Source organism: Ahaetulla prasina, chromosome 2 (assembly GCF_028640845.1).
Source record: "Ahaetulla prasina isolate Xishuangbanna chromosome 2, ASM2864084v1, whole genome shotgun sequence".
Classification (NCBI taxonomy): domain Eukaryota; kingdom Metazoa; phylum Chordata; class Lepidosauria; order Squamata; family Colubridae; genus Ahaetulla; species Ahaetulla prasina.
Genome location: NC_080540.1, coordinates 231124389 through 231149024, shown reverse-complemented (window position 1 = coordinate 231149024; position 24636 = coordinate 231124389). Strand labels below are relative to the sequence as shown.

At 39.7% G+C, this 24636-nt stretch overlaps 1 protein-coding gene across 1 annotated transcript in view; it reads right to left on the bottom strand.

Moving 5' to 3' along the window:
* Positions 1-324: 324 nt before the first annotated feature.
* Positions 325-24636, bottom strand: part of TMC1 (transmembrane channel like 1) — a 61457-nt gene continuing 37145 nt past the window's right edge. The window contains exons 12-18 of the mRNA XM_058169648.1: positions 18359-18538; positions 15206-15358; positions 13798-13926; positions 10792-10859; positions 4615-4854; positions 1233-1358; positions 325-590 (exon numbers count right to left, since the gene is read on the bottom strand). Coding sequence (XP_058025631.1) covers positions 449-590; positions 1233-1358; positions 4615-4854; positions 10792-10859; positions 13798-13926; positions 15206-15358; positions 18359-18538 — 1038 coding nt within the window. The 3' untranslated portion in view covers positions 325-448. The remainder of the gene's footprint in view (positions 591-1232; positions 1359-4614; positions 4855-10791; positions 10860-13797; positions 13927-15205; positions 15359-18358; positions 18539-24636) is intronic.

The following is a 24636-nucleotide window of genomic DNA, read 5'->3' as shown; positions in this document are numbered from 1 at the left end:
GAAATCCTGCCTTAGCACTTGGCCACCACAGAACACAAGTGATGTTGAGCTGGCCATGCCCACCCCAGCTCCCCGAGGTCAAACACAACCCTGATGCAGCCCTCAATGAAATCAAGTTTGACACTTCTGGTCTAGAATGATGATGCTACCCTTACATGCTTCTGGATGAGGCTTCTGGAGTTTCTGCTTTAGGACGAGATGGACCAATGGGAAATAATGATAAGGCAGGAATCATTCTGCAGAAAGGTACTCAGAATAAGGGCAGGGACTCTGGAATAAAACAGACTTCAAAGCGTTCCTCACCTTGGGCTCCCTTGGGGTTGTTCTGAGTCTCAACAGAGACTGCTTCGTTGTCTTGTGGTTGCTGAGCTTTTTGCTTGTTCCTCCTTTTGTTTTCTTCAGCTAGCTGGGAAAGAAGGAATAAAAAGAAAAATCTCATAGTTAAATCTTAGACAGAATTGCCATCTAGCGAGCGAAAAGAAAACCAGCCCTGTGTCTTCAGCCTTCTTACATTTTGCAATTTCTTCTTCAGCTCCAAATTCATAGCCTGATATCCTTTCGATGTAGCATTGAGATAGTAGATGCTCAGCCTACAGTGGGGAAAGCGTATATTTTATGGCAGTCAACGACGATGACACTGATGCAACAACCGTCTTCAAAGTTGAAAAGATAAAGTTTAATGACATATAAAAGGAAGGGAGAGAAAAGCAGGCTGGGTGGAATGTGAAATGGATATAAAAACTACAGATTGTTCCTACCGAGATTACAATCCTTTCTGTTTATTTCCATCTCTAAAATGACCCACTTTACAGGGCTGTTGTGTAGATAAATAGGAAAGGAAAGCTGACTGAGCTTCTTGTGGGGAAAGGGGGGGGACAGTAATAGAATAAATAGTGTTGAGTTGTGGGAATCAATGAAGAGGCAGGACAACAGGAAATAACTTCAGCTCTTTATTTCAAGTCAGTAACTTCTGCAAAGGCTTAGCCGGCAGCGCTCCCTTTTAAAGGGAGCTGTCCACCGATTCAGCCACTGACAATGCTTTACTTTTCCCACCGTTTGAATCCACCAATCAGCGGCAGGCACCGTTTGAATCCACCAATCAGCGGCAGGCATGCAAATGTCCGGCTAAACCCGGACCTGACTGAAACCTACATCCCTGGCTTCACTCGCTATTTACATATGTAACAAATAGAATAAACGTTCTGACAGGAGAAAAAAAAAGTTGTACATACACCATCAGAAGAATGAAAGGTAGAATCACACCAGGGTTGGAGACCAGATTGAAAACCTTCTGAAACCAGGAAGGGAAATCATGCTCCAGAGTTTCTCCGATGACTTCAAACATCCTAGTTTTACCGCTATTAACAGAAACGATACAGAGAGATGTAAATAAAAAAACAGAGGAAGACTGTTTGACTTCAAATTAATACCAAATAAAAAGAAATGGCATTTATAAAAATATCAAGAATATTATTACATCAGTCTCAGAGGTGGGCTGCTGCCAGTTTGAACCGGTTCGGATGAACCAGTAGTTGCGAGTCGTGGGCGGCCCACCCTCCCCAACGCTATTCTGTCCTATATCGCTGTGTTTTGGAAGCCCCACACACTCACATTTTCGGTTGTTACAACCTGCAGCAGCCGACCACTGATCAGTCTGAACGGTTGTTGGACACCAGGGTGTGTTAAGGAAGAATCCTAGCATGGAGACTTCCTTCTTTCAGAGGAATTTGTTGAAAAGGGTAATTGTTTTATTACAAATTTGGCATAAAACAGCATTTTAGTTGTTACTGTATGAATCTTAGATTCCAAATTTCAAAGAAATTTGGGGAAACTGTAGTCTTTTTTTTTTTTGAAAGACTACACACCATAAAATTATGGACACCCCATAATTTTAGGAAGCAAACTATTCCATTATTTAGTAGTTCTCATGGTCAAAGTAACTGCTCCTTATAGTAGGTGAAAAGTGGGAGAGCACAGTGGTTAGAATGCAGTATTGCAGGCAAACTCTGCCCACAGCTTAGAGTTTGATCCTGACAGGGCTCAAAGTTGACTCAGCCTCCCAGCCTTCCAAAGTCGGTAAAATGAGGACCCACACTATTGGGGGAAATATGCTGACACAGTAAACCACTCAGAGAGTGCTGTAAAGCACTACGAAGCAGTATAGAAGTCTAAGTACTACGGCTCTTATTTTCAGTTTGGATTTCTCTCTGTAAAGCTCCCGTCTATTGATCACACTCTACTAGAGCTAGGAAACAGGCAGTGGCAAATCACTTCTAAAATCTTACTGAAGAAAGCCCTTTAGGGGTTTATCCAGACAGTTGCCAGGAATCAACACTGACTCAAAGATGTATGCCCATAAACACACTTTCACACACAAGTATGAAAAGTGTATGGAACATTTCTGCAGATCACCAGTGATACCAGAGCTCAGAAGAATATTACAAATTCTTACAGCTAGGGCCACCTAGCCTTCAAACATTGTCAAAATCCTTAAATAGAGCTAATCTGCCCTTTCGAAGATGTTCCTATTTCTAAAGGCAGGGACCTCTAACTCTCTGACACTGAGCAACAATATCAGCAAGATTTCTTTTCTCCTATCAATTATAAGATAGATACTATAATCTGTTTTCTCAAGCTAAATCTTTTCTATGTCTTCTAAAACTGAGGAAAAAGCTTATTTATTTATTTATTTATTTATTTATTTATTTTATATATATTTAATTTATATATAAATTAAAATATAAAATATTATTTTATAATATAAAATAATTTATATAATTTATTATGAGTCTGTATTGTGTAATCACACTGAAAATTGTGCATAAGAAAAAGCCACAATAACCTCTGGGATCAGCTTGACCAATCTTTCCCCTCCTGTAATAATTTTTTTATAGCTTGTTAAAACCAATTGTACAAAGTATTATTAATATTTTATAATAATAATAATAATAATTATTATTATTATTATTATTATTATTATTATTATTATTATTATTATTATTATTATTATTATTATTATTATTATTATTATTATTTAATTTGTATACCGCCCTTCTCCCAAAGGACTCAGGGCGGTTTACAGCCAAGTAAAAATAACAATCAATAACACAATACAAATAAAACAATAACTAAAAAACTTTTTCAAATTTGGCCCCAATTTAAAATACATTTAAAAATTATAAAACCCAATTAAAAATTAAAACCAATAATTAAATCTAAAAATTCTATGTCAGTCCTGCAGGGAAAAATAGGTACGTCTTCCGCTCGCAGCGGAAGGTCTGAAGGTCAGGGAGTTGTCAGAGTCCAGGGGGAAGTTCGTTCCATAGGGTAGGAGCCCCCACAGAGAAGGCCCTTCCCCTGGGGGCCGCCAACCGACATTGCTTGGCTGACGGCACCCTAAGGAGTCCCTCTCTGTGAGAGCGCACGGGTCGGTGGGAGGCAAACAGTGGCAGTAGGCGATCCCCTAAATACCCCAGTCCTAAGCCATGGAGTGCTTTAAAGGTGGTAACCAACACCTTGAAGTGCACCCGGAAGACCACAGGCAGCCAGTGCAGCTTGCGCAGGATTGGTGTTATATGGGAGCCATGAGCAGCTCCCTCTATCACCCACGCAGCTGCATTCTGGACCAACTGGAGCCTCCGGGTGCTCTTCAAAGGGAGCCCCATGTAGAGAGCATTGCAGTAGTCCAGGCAAGAGGTAACAAGAGCATGAGTGACTGCATAAGGAATCCCGGTCAAGAAAGGGGCGCAACTGGCGAATCAGGCGTACCTGATAAAAAGCTCTCCTGGAGACGGTCGTCAAATGTTCTTCAAAAGACAACCGCCCATCCAGGAGAATGCCTAAGTTGCGCACTCTCTCCATAGGGGCCAATGACTCGCCCCCAACAGTCAGCCGTGGTTGCAGCTGACTGTACCAGGATGCCGGCATCCACAGCCACTCTGTCTTGGAGGGGTTGAGTTTGAGCCTGTTTCTCCCCATCCAGACCCGTACAGCTTCCAGACACTGGGACAGTACTTCGCCAGCTGTAAAAGGTTACACTAGCAAGTTAACAAATACTGCAGCCTGAATATAACTGGTGTGTAACTGAGACTCTTTTAAATGTGTTTGGAAATCCTTCAATTGTCCTTGTGATCAACAGCCAGAAACCCTCCTCTTTTTTTAGACTAGTTGTAATTTTAAGAAAATTATATGCACTCATAAAAACTATGAAATATGGACATAGATACTTACAAGCACCCTGAAGGCAAATCTAGAAAAATCTCCTAACTATAGTATGTTCTTTACTACCTCTGATTTTTGTTTTGTTGGCTTGTAGGTGTCCTTTCCAACAAATAAATGGATTTTATATTGTAAGCATGTTGATAGCCTTTTGAGGCTGGTAAGCTTCAAGAGAAGTTTTGCTGAGCATGTAGGCCCCCATAAGTTTCATGTTGAAAATCAAAGGTAACATGGTAACTCAGACATGTATGTTACAAAATTCAATGCACTTTCCTCCTGGATTCTAATAATGTCACAAGAACTATTCATATTGAAGGAATCTACCCAATATTATTAGTTATCTATTCATTGGTGGCATATCAGTTAATGAAGAAAAGGATACTCAAAGCAATGGACCTGAATGGACCACAGTCAAATGATGGTGGGATGGATACGATGGTATAGACAACGGGCAGGGTCGAGAGGAATAGAATGAACAAGAGCATTGCCATGTAGAAGTTGTTGGATCTTGAGGCTTTGAAGACTCTTTCATGGGGAACATTGCAGCACATCACAGCCCAGCACTGAAGGTACATCGATGTATGGAGGCGGAGAACATTGATAGCAGGAAGACATGGTGCATAAAAAGAACCCATCCTAGAAACAACAATAAGGGCAACCAAAAGATTACATGCTGGTTACAAGTGAGCTTTTATGACCCGTGACCCCTTTCTCTGCTTACAGAGTTGGTTACAAAACCTACAAGTGTGATTCTTTTTTTCTGGATCACATGTACTTGACCCACCAAAGCGGGGAGGCAGAGAATGCTACACGTCCCCTCTCCTAAGAAGGTACATCTAAGAGGACCAAGAAGAAGGACCTTCTCTCTGGTGGTTATCTCCCTCTGGAACATCATCTCTGCAGAGAAAAGATTGAACCCCCCCACCACCACCACCAATTCGGACACTCTATTACAAGGCCCTGAAGATCTGGTTTTGCCAACAGACCTGGAGAACCCAGAGTGGGATGGATCAAGTGGCTTATTTGATTGACTGATTGTAGCTGCTGGGGGAGGGAATAATTGCTTTTTATTGTTTTTTAATATTGTTTTTTTTTTAAAAAAATCTTTGTAGGCTGCCCAGAATCACTGAAAATGTGTTGGGGAGCCATATAAATTTTCTTAATATTTTTTTTTTAATTTCAATATAGTCTACTAATCTACATTATTTTATTTGCCCTGAGATGCTTTGCGCAGATGCTGTTTCCAGTGTTGTGATATAAGATGGTTGATTAATACACTCTATATACTTATTATCTCACATGTAAGATCATTTTTTTTATTCAGTTCAGTTGACTAATATGGAACAAGATGAAATCCTTTTATTATTTTCTAAAATATTTTAGATTTTGTGATTGAAATAAATGAATGGAAGGTTCAAGCAAATAAATAAAAACTGTGTTGATGAAACTGGCTAGGCCAGCTTTTTGTTAAATAAAGACATTTTTAAACTGCTTTTACGGAACACTATCCATTCCTGCACATAGACATTTCCAAGTATCATACCAATCAATAGGGTGGACAAATTAATATGAGTTATTCATTTTTAGAAGGGGTTAAGGACGTGGAGCTTCATTTCAGAATATCTTGGAACTGTTTCTCTTGGCAACCCACTAAGTCAGGAGAAAGAGAATAGGGGAGGAAAATAAAGGAAAGGAAGGTGAAGAAGAGGGGAGAGAGGTAATTTAAAAAAAAACTGGGCAAAGAAAATAAGAAAAAGAATTAATGTGCCACAGTCATTTTCAGCTCTGACTGGTCTACTTGTAGCTTCTGCATAGGAGAAGAAAATAAAAATAAAAAACCTAGGGTTTCAATGTATGACTGTGACTGCCATCTGGACCACCAGTCCAGATTGAGAATAGCCCCTCCTCTCTCATTAAGTACCATTATCCAACACTTGGCTGAAATTAGGAATGAATATGGTCTCTGATAAAAATAAAAGGGTGTAACAAGAGTAAAACATTTCACTTTTATTTATGGCATCTGACACACAGAACTGGCAATGTTCCTTGAGAAGGCATATATTTCAGTCAATCACTATAGGTAACACATTGATATTTGTAACATGGTTAGATTAAACTGAACTTCAGCTGAAGTAGCCTGCAGTACTGCACTCTAACCACCTAAACTAAGTGGTATTTTCTCCTTTTCTCTCTGTGTGGTAATAAAATGGTGCAAAGCAGACTTAGATCTGACCGAGCTGAAATACCATTCCTCCACAAAAGAGGTGAGGGTGAAGAAGGATACTAGACACTAGATTTTGACATAATTTTTGAAGGGGTCCTTGGTGCTTTTTCAACTTGGTTCTATCTGACCTTGGCCCTGATGATGTTAGTTTAGTAATGAAACATCTGCAAGAAAACAACCAAGCTCAGAGATCACCAAGCACCCCTCATTTCAACCCTGAGCTACAAATATTCTCCTGTATAACTAATTTTTTGCTAGACATTTAGAGAAATTCAAGAAAATAATAACCTTGTTTCAATAGTTAATGCCTGATTTTGGAAAACATATAAATTTTCTTGTGACGAATATGTAGTCTCACAAGCCACAATAAGCTTGATGTGGTCCCTTATATCAGTAATGATGATGATGTTCGGCCATCATGTTCAAAGAGGACCTTGACACTTAACAGGTTGTGGCCTGTCCACGATGTGTCCGCAGGTAGCTGGTAAGGCCTATACGGGCACGAAACATTCTGCCACATGTTAGGCAGACATGTTGGGAACTATTGTTGCAGCAGTTTGCAGCTCTGGCTTTGTGGACTGCTCACTTTTCTTGTGTTATGGTTGTTCTTCTGTCCTCAGATGTCTCGCATCCTTGGTGGATCAGCGTGTGCTACAGCTACTAGGAGCCACAGCTGAGGGCTGAGTGACAGGTGGGGACCAAAGGTGGATAAGCTGCCCTAAAAGGACACAATATGCCCCTACACCAGAGGTGCTACCCCTCCCTGAACACCCATACACCCCTATATCAATATGTTGAGCGCTAAAAGGGGAGACAATAATATACCTCACTATTTCTTTCTAAACGCATCACCTGAACAGCATAGGTGAAGCGTCTCAGTGGATTCAAAACAGCATCGATGTTCATTACAATATAAGAAGGTCTGTGCTGAATTGGTCTAGAAGTGATTGATGGGATTGCTAATTTTGGGTGACCTATTACAATATTAGCATATAATTGTTCAGTTGCTCAGGGAATTTAGTAGTTCACCATCCAGTTTCTATGGGGGATATGAACATTCTGAGTTTAAGTGAGGTTAAAGCAAGCGAAAGCAGTCTTAATCCTAAGGCACGTACCGCCCTTAGTTTAACTTCATAGTGGATGGTTTTGGAGGATTTTTGGATGTGAGCAATTCAGGCCTCTAACAAGAGTGGCTGCATGAGGAGAAAGAAAAGAGGATGTCAGAATGTTGTGTCTTGCCCGCCCTCAGAGCAGCCGGGGCCTTCTTACCTGCTCCTGAACACTGAGGAATGTATGCCTCCCGGCCCAAGTCCTGGCTCCATGCCCACACAAACTGCAGAAGAAGGAGCATCTCCCAGCCCCAGCCCTGACTCCATGCCCAGGCAAACGGAGCAGCTAGACCCCTCCCCCTCCTCCACAGCAGGTGAGCCTGAGGAGGGTTTATTCCCAACAGCTGCTGATTGGTGTGACCCTCGCATCAGAAGGCTGGATAGGCGGAGGCAACAGAAGGAAGGGAGGGGCAGGCCTTAATGAGTGCTGAGTCATGGAGCCACACCCCATGGCCTATATAAAGGATCTGCTTTCTGGCAGTCTCTGAGTCAGGCAAAGTCGAACTTATCTTGCTGAAGTCACTTACTGGTCTCCTGCCTGCTCTGAGGACTTTGCTAGGACTTTGGGCAGAGCTGCAGAGGCAAGCCTGATTCGGATCTCCCTGACCCGGCCGTCAGCGGAGGAGTGGGACACGACACAGAATGTGAGAAAAAGGGATGGCCAGAAAAATGAAAGGATCAGGGAAAAAGGTGATTGTAGTTATAGATAGTCCTCAACTTACAACCATTCATTTAGTGTAACTGTTCAAAGTTACAACCGGGTTGTAAAAAGTGACTTATGTCCATTTTTCAAACATATGACCGTTACAGCATCTCCGTGGTCATGTGATCCAAATTCAGACACTTGAATTTGACAGTTGCGGTGTCCCGGGGTCATGTGATCACCTTTTGTAACCTTTTGACAAGCAAAGTCAATGCAGAAGCCAGTTCACTTAACAACCACGTTATTAACAATTGTGGTGATTCGTTTAACAACTGAAGCAAAAAAAAAAAAAGTTGTAAAATGGAGCAAGATTCACTTAACAACTACCTTGCTTAGCAATGGAAATATTAGGCTCAATTGTGACCGTACTTTGAGGACTAAGTGTAATCTGTTTGCTGCTTGTTTTAGATCTGCTTACCATTAGCATGTAGCATACCCACAATAAATCAGCCTTATAGAAAAAATATTACCCAGAAGGCATGTGGACTAATTGCTGTCATCCAATCAATAGGCCAAAATATCATTAGACCTATTCCAGGGGTGTCCAAACTTGGCAACTTTAAGACTTGTGGACTTCAACTCCCAGAATTCCTCAGCCGCTGGCTGAGGAATTCTGGGAGTTGACGTTCACAAGTCTTAAAGTTGCCAAGTTTGGACACCCCTGCCCTACTCAGTCCTGTGAAAGCTCTCCCGGGCCGTCTACTCGCCAGGTAGGAGAGCGGGGGTGAAAATCCAACTTCAGTTTACTTTCTTACATCTTTAGCCAATTTTTACACAACTTGGTAACTGACATTCTTCAGAGGAGATGGTCCACTTTCCTTTGAGGTTCTCCCTGAAATAACAGAATCTTTCCCAAACTACTTACATTCTAGTAAAGCCTGTCTTGAGAAAAGAGACTTTGTGCTATAGCCAATCCTTTTTCCTGTGTAAAGGAACAGAGGGAGAGTAGATCCGCCAATAGAAGAGAATATTTGTAGCTCAGAATTGAACTGCAGGGTCTTTGGTGTTCTCTGAGTTTGGTGGTTTACTTGCAGTTGTTTCATGACCCAACTAGGGCACATCATCAGTGCTAGAAGGGACTGGTGTTTGCTCTCTTTTTATATACTAATGGCTTGCCCTGTAAGTGGTGGGGGGGAGGGTTCTGATATATAAAGGTAAAGGTTCCCCTCACACATATGTCCTAGTTGTTCCCGACTCTAGGGGGCGGTGCTCATCTCCGTTTCAAAGCCAAAGAGCCAGCGCTGTCCAAAAATGTCTCCGTGGTCATGTGGCTAGCATGACTAAATGCCAAAGGCACATGGAACACTGTTACCTTCCCACCAAAGGTGGTCCCTATTTCTCTACTTGCATTTTTACATGCTTTCAAACTGCTAGGTTGGCAGAAGCTGGGACAAGTAACGAGAGCTCACTCCGTTACGCAGCACTAGGGATTCGAACCGCTGAACTGCCGACCTTTCAATCAACAAGCTCAGCATCTTAGCCACTGAGCCACCACATCCCTCTTGATATATACTCCTTGATAAACAACAGCCTAATCAAGGAACCACCAAGAACATTCCTATCCATAGTGACAGGACAAGCCACTAGTAAATAATAAGAGAGCAAATCCACTTTCTTCTAGCACTGATGATGTTTGGTTTGGTAATGAAATGTCTTGGGGGGAAAACCCAGCCAAGCTCAGAGACAACTACTGAAACAAAAGGAAAAGAATCGAGGGATGAAATGACCCTGTAAAATCTAAAGCAAAGAATGGATAGAGTAATCACAACAAGACCCTAACAGTCTAGAAGAGTTTGGGAAACATCAGAGTTCTTGTCATCTAGCAGGCCTCAAAATTGTTGTCATTGGGCTCCTTCCTTGCTATGGTGGACTTTGAAGTCTAGGAGCCATCTTGAAAAATGAAAACAACACATGCAATTATATCACATCATTGTATCTATGCGGTTCCTAAGGTTTCACCCTCAAGGCCAAGCAAATGTCAGCAACAGCACTGGTGATAAACGATTAATAATTGCCATCAACATGTTGCTTCTATTTTTCAAATAGTAGCTTTGCCAGTCACATTCATAAGGCAATGGAAGCACAGAAAAATAAATCAAAGAAGGAAGTAAGTGCATTTCTAGAGAAATGCTGTGACCTCTGTGTGAGATCTTTGGAACAGAAGTAATGGTCCATTTTCTAACTTCAAGTGGTTAATGAATGAAAACAGTGATATTAAATTACTTGGAAAGGGGAATGGCTTTTGTTGAAAGATGCCAATCAATATCTTTCTAACTTCAGAGGCAGAACCAGATCTTGTGCCCAGTTTATACTAGGTTATTTCATCACCCCAGCAAGGAATTTCAGGTCTCACAAAAGTCAAATTGGCATCATGAAATGGAGACTCCAATGCCAGATTACAACTGTGATTGCGTGCCGAGATCTAGAGATTGAACAAACAATTCGCTCTCATGTTACAATTCTGTTCCCACGTTATCCTCTACAAAATCTTTTTTTTGGGGGGGGGGAGTCTTTTGCATTTCCCAAGTTGCACTGACCAGATCATGCCTTGATTGAAGATCAGACCAAGCACATTTCCACTAATGTCAAATTCTGAATACGAAGGCTAAGGAGAAAGAACAGAAGATTTTTCTTAGATTTATACATTAACACCATTTAGGATGGTGTGAAAAGCAAAATTATTCCACTGAAATTGTTTCACATTAGGGTTTCCTGGTACCAACACATATTGTTGAAAAATAGTTTGTCATCCTGAAAGTAGATTTTTTAAAGCCGAATTGTGTTGATAGAGATGTTTAAATATACAGACTTCTTTAAGGTTCTAGTTTTAAAAAACTACGGACACGCTATAAATATATTATTTATAGTTTATACAAAGATGTCCAACAAGTCAATCAATTATTACAGTTCCCAAACAGTCTTGACCAGGATTGCTTGAAGGATTTGAAGAGGGGGGGAAACAAAAGGCAAATGGCAGCCACAATAGTACAATGGAGGTTGGTTTTGTGGGTATGGTAGTGTTTCAATAACACTGTTGTGGCCATTATCTTTATGATACTTTATGGGCACCTCTATTATTAAATGATGTGGATAGGAAGGTGGGGACATTCTCCCCACATCTACCATGTAACAATGTACAAAATTGAAGGCCGATGCATCTCTCCTCAGTGCATTTCTCGAAAATGCATTGCATTGCATTTTCGAGTTTTTAGTGAAATGCATTTCACTAAAAACTAGTAATGGCTTCTCTTTTAACCTGTTTTAAGATCAATCCCTATTATGTTTTATCCAAAAATGAGGGTAGAACCCATCTAGCATTTCAGGTTTTATTAAAAATGGGTTTGGGCAGATAAGAAAAATGTGTAAATAATCCTGATTAGTTATCACAATTTTCTAGAAGACGCTTCTTTATCTTTCACAGATGCATGATGAAGAAAAAATAAATAGAAAGAAATAATGGCTAAGGCACCATGTTAGAAACCAGGAGATGGTGACATCTAATCCCACCTTAGACATGAAAGTTGCTGGGTAACTTTGTAACAGTCACCTGTCTTACCTCAACTCATCTCACAGCTTTGTTGTTGTGGGGAAAGTAGGAGGAGGAAGGAATATTAGACATGTTTGCCACCCCAAGTTATTTATAAAAAATAATCAAGGCAGGATAAAAAAATATTTTTAAAAATCCACAAACAGAGATTTTTGTCAGCCTACAGTTGAAGTGTTGGAGATAAAAAAAAATCCTTCCATCTGCTATATCTGCTTGTCACCCAGCTTTTAAAAACACAGAATCCAAACAAAAATATATCATTGTTTCTCAACCTTGGAAATTTAAAATATATGGACTTTAACTTCCAGAATTCTGCATTCTGGTTGGGGAATTTTGGGAGCTGACATCCTTGCATCAGTGGTGGGTTGCTACCGGTTCACCCTGGATTGGGCAGACTAGTAGTGGCAGTGATGGGAGGCTTTGCCCACCTGCCCAGACGTCTCTGCACATGTGCAGAAGCATCATGCACGTGTGCATGTGCGCGCCCATGAGCAAACCGGTAGCGAACAAAACTGAAACCCACTAGTGCCTTGCATCTTAAACTTACAAAGGTAAACAAATACCTGCCTATATTAAACATAAAATCTTTGCCTAAACTCAAATGTTTTAAGTTGGTAGATCAGAAAAGTGCATGCTAATCCCTTAAATGCCCTGCCAAAAACTGAGCAAAATGTACTGATATTACATCGCAAGTAAGGAATTAAGCTGATTATCCTTGATTCATTTGGCATCATTAAAGAGGAAAAGCGGCAATAGTTTTATGCAATATGTATTTCAAAGAAAAGTGAAATAAAGAGTGCCTAACATCTGAAATACAGATTTCAATTTCCAGAAATGGAAGATCTCTACCGTTTGCTAGTAACTCGGTGATTTAGAAGCCCTTAGGAATATCCTAGGCAGAACCTAAAATTATGATAAAACCCTGCATTTTCCCCTCATATTAGTTGGCAAGCTTGTGATTACATATATATTCCACCACGTGAATGTCAACCATTTTCCCCTCTCTTCTTCCTCTTTCTTTTATTCACATTTTAACTATCTTGCAGGACAAAGCGTTTTACATTGGGGTGTTTGAAAATGAACACATAAAGAGAAGAGTTATCTCACTATGCCATTCTGAAAGTTTCCAAAGAGATCCTCTATGTCCAGTTACTACTCCTACAGGTATATCATCTATTTTCTCTTTATTTACTTATTTGCTCACATGGAAGGTCATCTTTTTCCAGAAATACTGTCCAGTGTCAGTTTGGTCTAGCGGTTAAGGCACCAGGCTAGAAACCAGAAGACTGTGAGTTCTAGTCCTTCCTTAGGCATGAAAGCCAATTGGGTTACTTTGGGCCGGTCACTCTCTCTCAGCACAATCCAACCTCACAGGGTTGTTGTTGTAGGGAAAATAGGAGTAGGTGATATGTTCGTCACCTTGAGTTATTTGTAAAATAATAAAGGTGGGATATAAATAAATAAATAAATAAAAATATTGAGATCAGTTTTATATTTCCATACGCAATCCGAGCTTAAATCCTTTTCTAGTAAAAATGTAAGATGGGGGGAGGGGAGCTTCAACTGACATTAATACAAATGTTTTGCTTTCCCACATCCTTTCCACCAAAGGAAGGCAATTTAGTTGGATTTTTTGAGTTTAGGAATGAATCTGGCACTTTTAAGTTAATAGTACAATATAAAACTCTTATCTCAGCCTGTGCAGGGCTGGGCAACTATGGCCCCTTTATGACCTATGGACTTCAACTCCCAGAATTCCTGAGCCAGCATGCTGGCTCAGGAATTCTGGGAGTTGAAGTCCATAGGTCATAAAGGGGCCATAGTTGCCCAGCCCTGCGTGTAAGGTATAATAATATTTTTCCTAATGCTCTCATAAAAACTCTTTCAGAACCCTTCACAGCCCCAGCAAAATTTGTTTTCGGCCACCCAGTGACTTGCAAGATGAACAGCTATGTAAATTAAATAAATAAAATAAAGCCAAGGTGTCAGTACTTACAAAGCCATATTCCAAGTCCCAACACCAGCAGTGATTGAATACCCTGACAAAAACGGCTTTTAAGAAATCCCCAATTAAAATTGTGATGTAGGTTGTCACCGTGTCAGAGACTGTTAATCGCACAAATTCCTGCAAGGAAAAAAATGTTTATTTAGGAAATGTTTATTTAGGAAAAGAAGTGTGTGCGTTACTTTTTTACTAGACTGATTCGCTTCTGTCCCCACCCCCTATTTTCTATTTAAGCCAGGGATATCCAACCTTGGCAACTTTAAGATCTGTGGATTTCAACTCCCAAAATTTACCAACCAAACATGTTGCCAAGGTTGGACATCCTTGATTTAAGTAAAGTAGTTAGGTTGAATCTTACACATGTGGGTTTGGTTGTTGGTGCCTACAATTTATTTCTTATTTATCAAATTTATTGTCAACTCGCAAAGCATCCTTGGCCTGCTCTCAAGTTGCCATAGGCAGGGGGGGTGGGAAAACAAACTTTGCAGCCACAGCAAGGCAGCACGTCAGTCAAAACGTCAGTCAAGGGGCCGGATAGCTCAGGCTGGTACAGCCTGTTATTAAGAACACAAAGCCTGCAATTACTGCAGGTTCAAGCCCGGCCCAAGGTTGACTCAGCCTTCCATCCTTTATAAGGTAGGTAAAATGAGGACCCAGATTGTTGGGGGGGCAATAAGTTGACTTTGTAAAAATATACAAATAGAATGAGACTATTGCCTTATACACTGTAAGCCGCCCTGAGTCTTCGGAGAAGGGCGGGGTATAAATGTAAACAAAAACAAAAAAAACAAAAGCACATTCTAGCCATATCTCTGTCAAGGATGTCTCCGAGGTTACCCACAGTGGCTGGAGGGGAGTGATCTCTATAACCCACAAAATTGCTTCGTTGGAGAATGTGACTGATGACACACCTTGGGGGGAGGGGAGAAACAGGGTCAGAGCCAGAATGTAAATTAAATGGGGTCAGAGTTGGCTTCACTTGGAATATGCTGACATGAAGCTCCTAATAAATTTCTTTTGAAGCTTGGCTCTAGGTTCATGATTTAATTAGGGCATCGGTTGGAACCCTGACATTTGTTTTCCGAGTTTCCACTAAAATTTACATTGTAGCATTGCAAGATCAAATTGAATTAATTAAATAATAAATAAATAAATAAATAATGCTAAAATTATTATATGGCTTGGAGTAAGCAGACTCATTTGGAAAAATTCATTTAGATTAATTTTCCTAGGTACATTAATATGTTGATATGCTCCCCAATTGTATTTTCCTTCTCTTGCTCACCCCCTAAAGTGATTCCACCAGGGACATTATGAAGAGTTGTGATAAGAACTTACAGCAGCAAAAGCAACTAATGGTAAACAAACAAACATGGTTTCAGCATGAGACCTGCTTTACCTGACCAACCATGGTTTCCCAACAAGGACCTCTGGGAACATCTGCAGGGTTGACCTGAACAGGGGGAGTTGTGATGTTTTCTGGCAGGGTTCCATTGTACAAACTAGCTAGCCAGATTGTCATGTTCTGTTTTACAATCTTCTCTTCTTCCAGCTAAAAAAAGAAGACTCATTTTTCCCCTGGATCACAAATCATATTAATTAATATAATTCAGAGGTAACGTGAAAAAAATGACTATAACATAGAAAGGAGAGGCAGTTTGGTGTGATGGTTAAGGCATCAGGCTAGAAACCAGAAGACTGTGGGTTTTAATCTCGCTTTGGACATGAAGCCAACTGGGTGACCTTGGAATGGTCACTTTCTCACAGCCTTAGGAAGGAAGCAATGACAAACCATTCCTGAAAAACCTCGCCAAGGAAACTGCGGGGACTTTACCAGGTAGTCTCCCAGAATCAGACACGACTGAACAAAAGAAAAATGTAAAAGATTCATTTTCAGATTATTTCAGTAAAAAACTCTATAGATGCCCACCTCTCAGTTTGTTATTTATCACTTAGTAATAATAATAGCAAACTGAGTCAGGTTGCTTATATTGGTGAAAGAACCAAATTCTCCAAGGACCTGCACCAACCAGGAATCGACCTGAGTGATTTTATCCACTAGGTGAGCTGAAAATTCTTCAGTGAAGGCCTGAAGGTAAACCTCTGAACCCCTCTTACCCAGGAGGGTCCAGGTAACTCTAAACAGGGCCACTGGAAGATTCTCTGCAGATGCAATAAGAGCAGAGAAACGTTGATGTTTCACTGCTGTAAATGCCACAAGATAGGCATTAATAGTGGCTCTAATTCTTGATTCATCCCTTGTCTTCCTCCAGTTGCATTCTAGACCTCTCTTGACCATTTTCAGCTCCCTCAACTGTTCCATAAACTACAAGGAATGCAGAGAGCAATGGGCCAAGAGAAGTTACTTACGGGACCGCCTGCTGCTACCGAATACCTCTCACCGACCCGTGCGCTCTCACAGAGAGGGACTCCTCAGGGTGCCGTCGGCGCGACAGTGTCGTCTGGCGACGCCCAGGGGAAGGGCCTTCTCTGTGGGGGCTCCCGCCCTCTGGAACGAACTCCCCCCAGGACTCCATCAACTTCCGGACCTCCGAACCTTTCGCCGCGAGCTTAAAACTCACATATCCATCTGCGCTGGACTGGGTTAGTTTTTTTAAGTTTATGGGTTTTTAATGGGTTTTATTTCTAAATTTTAATTCTGGCCAATTTAATAAGTTTTTTAATAGTATTTTAATTGTATTTATAGTGTATTATGTATTTTTACTTGGCTGTGAACCGCCCTGAGTCCTTCGGGAGAAGGGCGGTATACAAATTTAAATAATAAATAAATAATAAAAATAAATAAATAAGTTATATGGGCATGATTCTATCCAAGGCCTCGGCAGGACTGTGCAGCAGAACTCCAGATAAAATTTCCAGTGTCCTTTGGAATTGTATGAGTCCTTCAGTCACCAGTCAAATTGGTCCTACCTCCCTGCAGAAGAGGATAACATGAGAGAATCTCAAGTCACCAGGATGTGATTTGAACATGACAGGGAACAAAGATAGTTCCCTCCCGCCTCCTCCGAGATCTCATTGTGACTGCTCTGACAAGAAAACTAAGTCTGGTGTCTTACCAAGGGTGGTATTCAGCTGGTTTTATCCAGTTCAGGCAAACCGGTAACGGCGGCCGTGGGAGGCTCCACCCACCCGCCCAGACGTCATCACGTCCCATTTTTGACTCTCTGCGCATGCACAGAAGGTCCAGTGCATGCGCAGAGGTGTCACATGCAAGCGAAGTGAGCGAGCTTACATTTGCGAACTGGTAGCAAAGGTAAGTCAATAACATCCCTGTATCTGACCACTGTTTTGAGTTAAGCCAGATATAGATATATTGTTTGGTGGAAACACGGGAATTATAAGCAGTGAAATCTAGGGAAAATGAAATGCAAAATTACATTTCACCTACATCAGGAAATCATGCATATATTACACTGTAGCTGAGAATAACATTTCACAAACACAGTTCGGTTCCAGAAAGCACATGATAAGGCATCAGAAGGCTGCTATTTTTGCTATGATTAGGATTAGCTGTCTAGAAATATAATGTATGTTTAAACTACTTCTACAAATATTTGAATTTAAAAGCAAATATATGCCCCCTCCCCAACAATAAGAATTATTTCCTCTTTAGCAACTCAAAATCCAAGATACGATATTTGTATTCCAGCTCAATTTGGTCTGAATCAGTGGTGGGTTTCAAAAAATTTTACTACCAGTTCTGTGGGTGTGGCATGGTTTGATGTGGCTTGGTGGTGTGGCTTGGTGGGCATGGCAGGGGAAGGTTACTACAAAATCCCCATTTCCTCCCAATCAGCTGGGACTTGGGAGACAGAGAACAGATGGGGCTGGGGCCAGACAGAATTTTTACTACCGGTTCTCCGAACTACTTAAAATTTCTGCTACCGGCTCTCCAGAACTGGTCAGAACCTGATGAAACCCACCTCTGGTCTGAATGAGTTGCAATAAAACCAAATGTGCCTTAACTAACATTCCATTGGTCTCGATGTGACATTAATAAATACAGTATCTTTCTAAATCCTGAAATTCAAAACATTTATTTATTTAATCACATTTTTATACCGCCCTATCTCCTGAGGGACTCAGGGCGGTTTACAGCCTATTAAAAACACAAATACACAAATATAAATACAAGATAAAACACTAATTAAAAAACTTAGTGAATAAGGCCGAATTTAAAATTATAATTAAAATAATAAAACCCCATTAAAAACTAAATTAAAATTAAAATCCTAGCCCAGTCCTGTGCAAATAAATAGATGTGTCTTAAGCTCGCGGCGAAAGGTTCGAAGGTCGGGAAGTTGACGGAGTCCCGGGGGAAGTTCATTCCAGAGGGTGGGAGCCCCCACAGAGAAGGCCCTTCCCCTGGGTGTCGCCAGTCGGCACTGCCTGGCGGACGGCACCCCAAGGAGTCCCTCCCTGTGAGAGCGCACGGGTCGGTGGGAGGCAGTCGGTGGCAGCAGACGGTCCCGTAACATCAGACTGGAACCTCTTTCTAGAAAGCTGAAAATATAGAAAGCAAAATACTTGCCTTGAGATTGATTTCATCCATGAGAGCAATAATGAAGGTGTACAAGTTGCCCAGAAAAAGAGCAAAGATGCGTCCCAGCTGCCACCGTAAAGCGATTCGGGGATGATAATTTTCAAGGCTGCTGATGACATCAAATAAAGTTGGACAGAACATTCCTAGAAGTGACATGACCATATTCACCTGGGGAAGGGGGGAAAAAGTTAAAACATTTAATATAATATTCACATCCTACTTTTGCAGCAATAAATATTAACTTTTAAAGGTGTAACAAAAATAGTGACAGCATTTATCAGTATTGTTATTTACCCTATTGTCTTCTACTCCTTCTCTTTTCTTCACCATTGAAAGGTGAAACTCCCAAATAGTTTGACAGAGAATAACAAGGTTCTATTGTAGTTTGTAATCAAAATAAAGCATCAAGAGGTCTACCAGTGCAGTTACTTAACAAAGGTTTTTCTTTTCACTATAGAAAGGCTGGTAAGACAATGATAGACAAATCATCAGATGAAATAACTTTGGAAAAAAGTACATATTCTGATCTCATTAGATAATCAACTGAATCACTCAGTCAAATATCTTATAGTGATCAGAGAATGTCAGGCAGGTAATGGACTATCTACCCATGAACTATAATTGTGGGGCTGTTACCTTCCAAAAAATAGTATTAAGAAACAGGAGAAGAAGTCACCAAATTCTCCTACCCTTGAGTCTATTTGTTTGGATAGTCATATTATGAAAAACATACATATATGAGAAATTCACAAAGTTCCCATCTGGTTTCTTTTAATTTACAGGTTTTATACATTGGGGAAGTGATTTCCACACCTGTAACTTATGACACCTTCATAGTATTACCCACCTGTCTTTAAAGCCTGTCTGTAGCATTGCATAATTGTTTAGGAAAGCTTGTCTTAAAGAATGGATTGCATTTTGTCATGTTTTGATCGAGCATTATTTTGTTTATTTAATTGGATTATTTATTTGGGGGGGAGGGAATATATATATTTTATTTATCAACTCTTTTTCTTAGAAAAAGAAAAGCCCAGTGCAATAAACTATCATTTTAAAAATAGGCAAAGGTAACATTAAAAATTTTAGCTATGAAGTTTAAGACAAAACATAATATTGAATAGTTTTCTTTTGGAGATTATTCCTAAATAAAGATCTACATTTTTATTTTTAGAAATACATTAATAAACACATCCCACTAATCAATGGATTTAATTATTACTGGCAGTAAGATAACAATTGTAAGTAGATTTTCTGTTCTTTACAGCTGACAGTATTTTCTCCCGCTAAAGAAGTCAAACAAACTGGAATAGGTTCAGAAAAGGTTGAGGATCAGGCATCTAGAAATTAAGCTTGATGAAGAGAGATCAAAGGACTATTAGAAGAGATCAAAGCACTGTTTAATTACTTAAAAAGATGGCAACTCAAGACTGGTTGTTTATCATTCTAAATTAATTGTCATGAGTAACATGAAGATCCTAATAGAAAAAAGCTTCCTAACAAAAAGATCAGAAACGATTTCCAGAAAGAGGGTGGACTTCCTTCCCTTGAGGCTTGACAATTCCAGTTGGAGATTTTTAATTTGGATTCCCATAGTTAGAAGAGGATTAATTTAATGACCTACATGGCCCATTCCAATGCTTTGATTTTATGAATTTAATCCTTCTTCAAACCTAAAGCTTGAACAATACAGGTAATCCTCAATTTACAACTACAACTAGGACCAGATTTCCTCTTGCTAAGCAAGGCAGTTGTAAGTGAGTCATGCCCAATTTTATGACCTTTCATGTCGTGGTTATTAAGAGAATCACTGCAGTTGTTAAGTGAATCACAGGGCCGTTAAGCAAATTCCATTTTCCCTATTGACTTTGGCTTATTGGAAGCCAGCTGGGAAGGTTGATAATAACAATAGCAATAGCACTTACATACTGCTTTACAGTACAGTATAGTCATATGATGCTTCAACCGATGTAAATAGATGCCAATTGCCAAATACTCAAATTTTGATCATGTGACTGTGAGGATGCTACGACCATTGTAAGTGTGAAGATCATTTGTAAGTTTTCAGTGCTGTAGTAACTTCAGTGGCTAAATAAATAGTTGCAAGTTGAGTGATCCTGAGATTTTGCACTTCTAAGTATCATTATGAATTTATATGCAAGGCTAGATTACAGCTGCATTCTAGCATTCTCCAATATTCCAGTTCCATAAAACATCTAATTTTGTCTGATTGCCATAATAACGTACCTTAATTAAGAATTAACAGCTGTATATTATAAATCATGCACTCAAACTCATACTGTGTACAGTAATAAAACCCTTCTCAGATATCCCAGCTGCAACAGAGACTAATAAAAAAAAACACCTACCTTTTTGAGTAAACATTTTGTTTCTGCATAATTAGTGTAATAATTTAGAGTTTATTGTAGTTATACACTTGCAGGAAAATTTAATATAAGGAATGGCAGGATAATTTAAGTTTTCCACTCACACATTTGCTAGTCTATTACTCCTTTCTATGACACTAATTCAGTTTGGTTTCTATGTTTTTCCCTTTAAAAAATCCAGCCTAAATATGACAGCTTATGTCTGATGGATATAAAAAGTAAAAAAAAAAAAACTAACAATGACAAACAGGGAATGAAATTGAAAATAAAAAAGAAAACAAGATGATACCTGAAACTTGTCTATTTAAAAATTTGCCTCAGACAGCCTAAGTAGTTCGGTACGAATTGGAATATCCAATCAACAACAATCAAAAACAATTCTTTGTTTTAGCGGAGAATACAACATTTAACTGGCATACTTATTTCTCAGTTGTCATGAATCAAAGCAATCTGATCAGCATTTAATCCTGGTCAAGATGAAAAGATTTACCTTAGGTGAACCTAAAAGCATTATTTTGTTATTTTTCTTTTTGACACACTGTTTTTCTGTTACATTCTGTTTAAAACCCTTTCTTGCTTTCAGGTATAGGGAGTGCTAAAGAAGCAAGACCATTTTAAAATATCCTACAATAACTTAAGAGATTTTTAACTTCTAACCATTCTCTCAAATACCTGATGTGCCACATTCTCTTCAGTATAATAGAAGGGTCACTTTACATATAACATTTTAGAGGCATACACAAAACACATATACCTTACAAAAGATATATTTCTGTCTGCTTGTAACTTTCAAGTAATGTGCCTCAGTTACAGCCTTAAGAGGGATGTGTGGATTAGTGATCTGTGTAATGCGCATTAGTATTAGTTCATTCTTACGTTAACTAATGTTATATAAATATTTTCTTAGCACATTCTTTTAGCAAACGTCTCCCTAATATTCTTTTTTCCAGAGCAACTTTGCCAAATTTTTGTACTCAAATTTCTCCATATTTTAATTTTGGAGTCACTTTTTTGTCTACATTATTTTTATAGTCTTGTATAATTCTAATCATTGAATCCCCAAATCAACATTTCTTTTTTTTTTCCTGTCTATAGAAACATCTTATGGAACTTTGCTTTTATGAATGATAGCAGCAGTGGGACTTCAATACTTCGGATTCAATTTTTGAGCTAATAAATATCTTGAGAAACAGATGCTAGCAGAATTCATCATTTATGTGTTTCTACATGGGATGACAAATGATATTCTGCTGGTTAAACCACTTCACTTGAAAGTAATCTCTTCAGTCCCTAATGCTGTGCAAATGTTCAGTGTTTGTATTAAAACTCATTTTGCCAAGATTTTGAAATCAAGTGACTGTACACTGAACAAGTCTTAATGAAGCAGGATTATAAACCATGTTTGCGGATTTGGAAGGGCCATTAAATCAAGTAGTTTTACAATATGAAATATATTTAATTCAAATAGGAAGCACGGACTCAAGTCTCACATGTAAAAGGAAAGAAACATGTGAATTGTCTTTATTTGTGATCCTTCAAACCATGTTTAGAGAATCATTTGAATGAAACCAGAGTGTAAAGTTATGATGAGTGATACAGGTCTTTATAGTCTTATCCATGAGTTTGCATATCATAGAACATAGAATCATAGAACTGGAAGGGGCCTCAGAGATCATCTAGTCCAGCAGTTCCCAACCTTTGCAGCTTGGCAACCTGGCTGCGGGGAGAGGGGAACTGGGCTGCACAAGCAGCAGGCTGGTGTACATTTCATTGTCCAAACTAGGTAACATCAGGGGTGAAATCTAAAAATTTTCCCTACCGGTTCTGTGGGCGTGGCTTAATTGGTGGGCGTGGCTTGGTGGTCAGATGGCTTGGTGGGCATGGCCAATAACAATAAATAATAAAAATAATAAAGAAAGTATAAAAAAACAATAAGAGGTACCAAAAACCAACTTTCACACTTTACACACACACAACTAACACACACACACACACACACACACACACACAATACAGCTTTCTGAGATGTTGTGTGTTTGTGTAGTTAGAGTGAAACACTACAGAAACACACCAAATCTCAGAAAGCTGCACAAATATTTTATTTTATTTTATTTTATTTTATTTTATTTTATTTTATTTTATTTTATTTTATTTTATTTTATTTTATTTTATTTTATTTTATTTTATTTTATTTGATTGTGGACTTCAAATCCCAGAGTTCCTCAGTGAGCAAAGCCAGACAGTTGATGACCGACGTAATAGATTAAATTGATTTTTTTATTTTAAAGGCCTGTTTCGGCTGAAGAAAAACTGTTTTTAAAAGTAAAAAAAAAACCACCTCTGCAGATGGTGCGGCTCAGCAGAGGCAGGGGGGCGGGGCCAGGGATTTTTGCTACCAGTCCTCCGAACCAGCAGCCGCCATCGCTACCGGATCACGCGATCCTGTCCGATCCGGGAGCATTTCACCCCTGGGTAACATCATCAGCGCTAGTCCAAACTAGCACTGATGATGTTAGCTAGTTTGGGTAATGAAACATCTGCAAGAAAACAACCAAGATCAGAGAGCACCAAGGAGCTCGCAGACAATTTATTATTGTAACATTGAGTTACTCTGAATATTAGAGTTTGATTGGGCAACTCTTCCTAGATTCCGAAAGGCATTTCACAGTCCTAATAATATCAAGCATAGTATATATAGATGGTGAAAATCTGGTGCTGTAATCACCAAATGTTGCATTCCAAATCTGAAAAGAACATGTGTTCATCACTTGTAGCAGCAGATCTGTAATACGGCTGGATTTCACATTTGACTGAAATGTTGTCTGAAAGCCCAACAAATTTTGCAATTGCATTACTTCAGCACAACTGATTTGACAGCGTTACATAGAAACAGTGAGTATTTAAGTGCAGTTTTCACCAAGCTATTCACCAAGATGATAGAGTCCATCCATCCTAATTTTAGTCATACATAATTCTCACTGAAATCTATGGGACCTTCACAATCCTGAATTATTTTTTTCATTTCTGTGAAAATTGAATGTGAGAGTACCGTAGATGCAATCCAAAACCTCTTATGAGAAAAATCATTTCAATAACATTACAATTCCTTTATGTCCATTCTGAAAATGAAAAGCTTCAGTGACAAGCTATGTGAACACATACATCCTGAAAGAGCTAAGTATAAGTAAGGACCAAGTTATGATATAACAGGCATCTTCTCTTCTCCAAACATAACCTGATATAATTTATTAATCAGTACACTCTACTCCTCTGATTTAATTGTGTTAGACTAATAATAGTAAATGTTCTCCTCTTCGAAGTACAGATAGTCCTTGACTTATGACCATGGTTGAGCCAAAAATTTCTGTTGCTAAGTGAGATGGTTGTTAAGTGAATTTTGCCCCATTTTACCACCTTTCTTGCCATAGTTGTTGAGTGACTCACTGCAGTTGTTAAGTTAGTAACCCAATTACTAATGCTTCACGGCGAAGGTTGTAGAGAGTGTGGTGGCATGTCAGCTACCCCAGTACCTGGAGGAAACCGTCTATCTAGACCCGTTCCAGTCCGGTTTTCGGCCCGGATACAGCACTGAGACGGCTTTGGTCGCATTGGTGGATGATCTCTGGAGGGCCAGGGATAGGGGTTATTCCTCTGCCTTGGTCCTATTAGATTTCTCAGCGGCTTTTGATACCATCGACCATGGTATCCTGCTGCACCGGTTGGAGGGATTGGGAGTGGGAGGCACCGTTCATCGGTGGTTCTCCTCCTATCTCTCTGATCGGTCGCAGACGGTGTTGACGGGGGGGCAGAGGTTGGCCCCGAGACGCCTCACTTGTGGGGTGCCTCAGGGGTCGATTCTCTCGCCCCTCTTGTTCAACATCT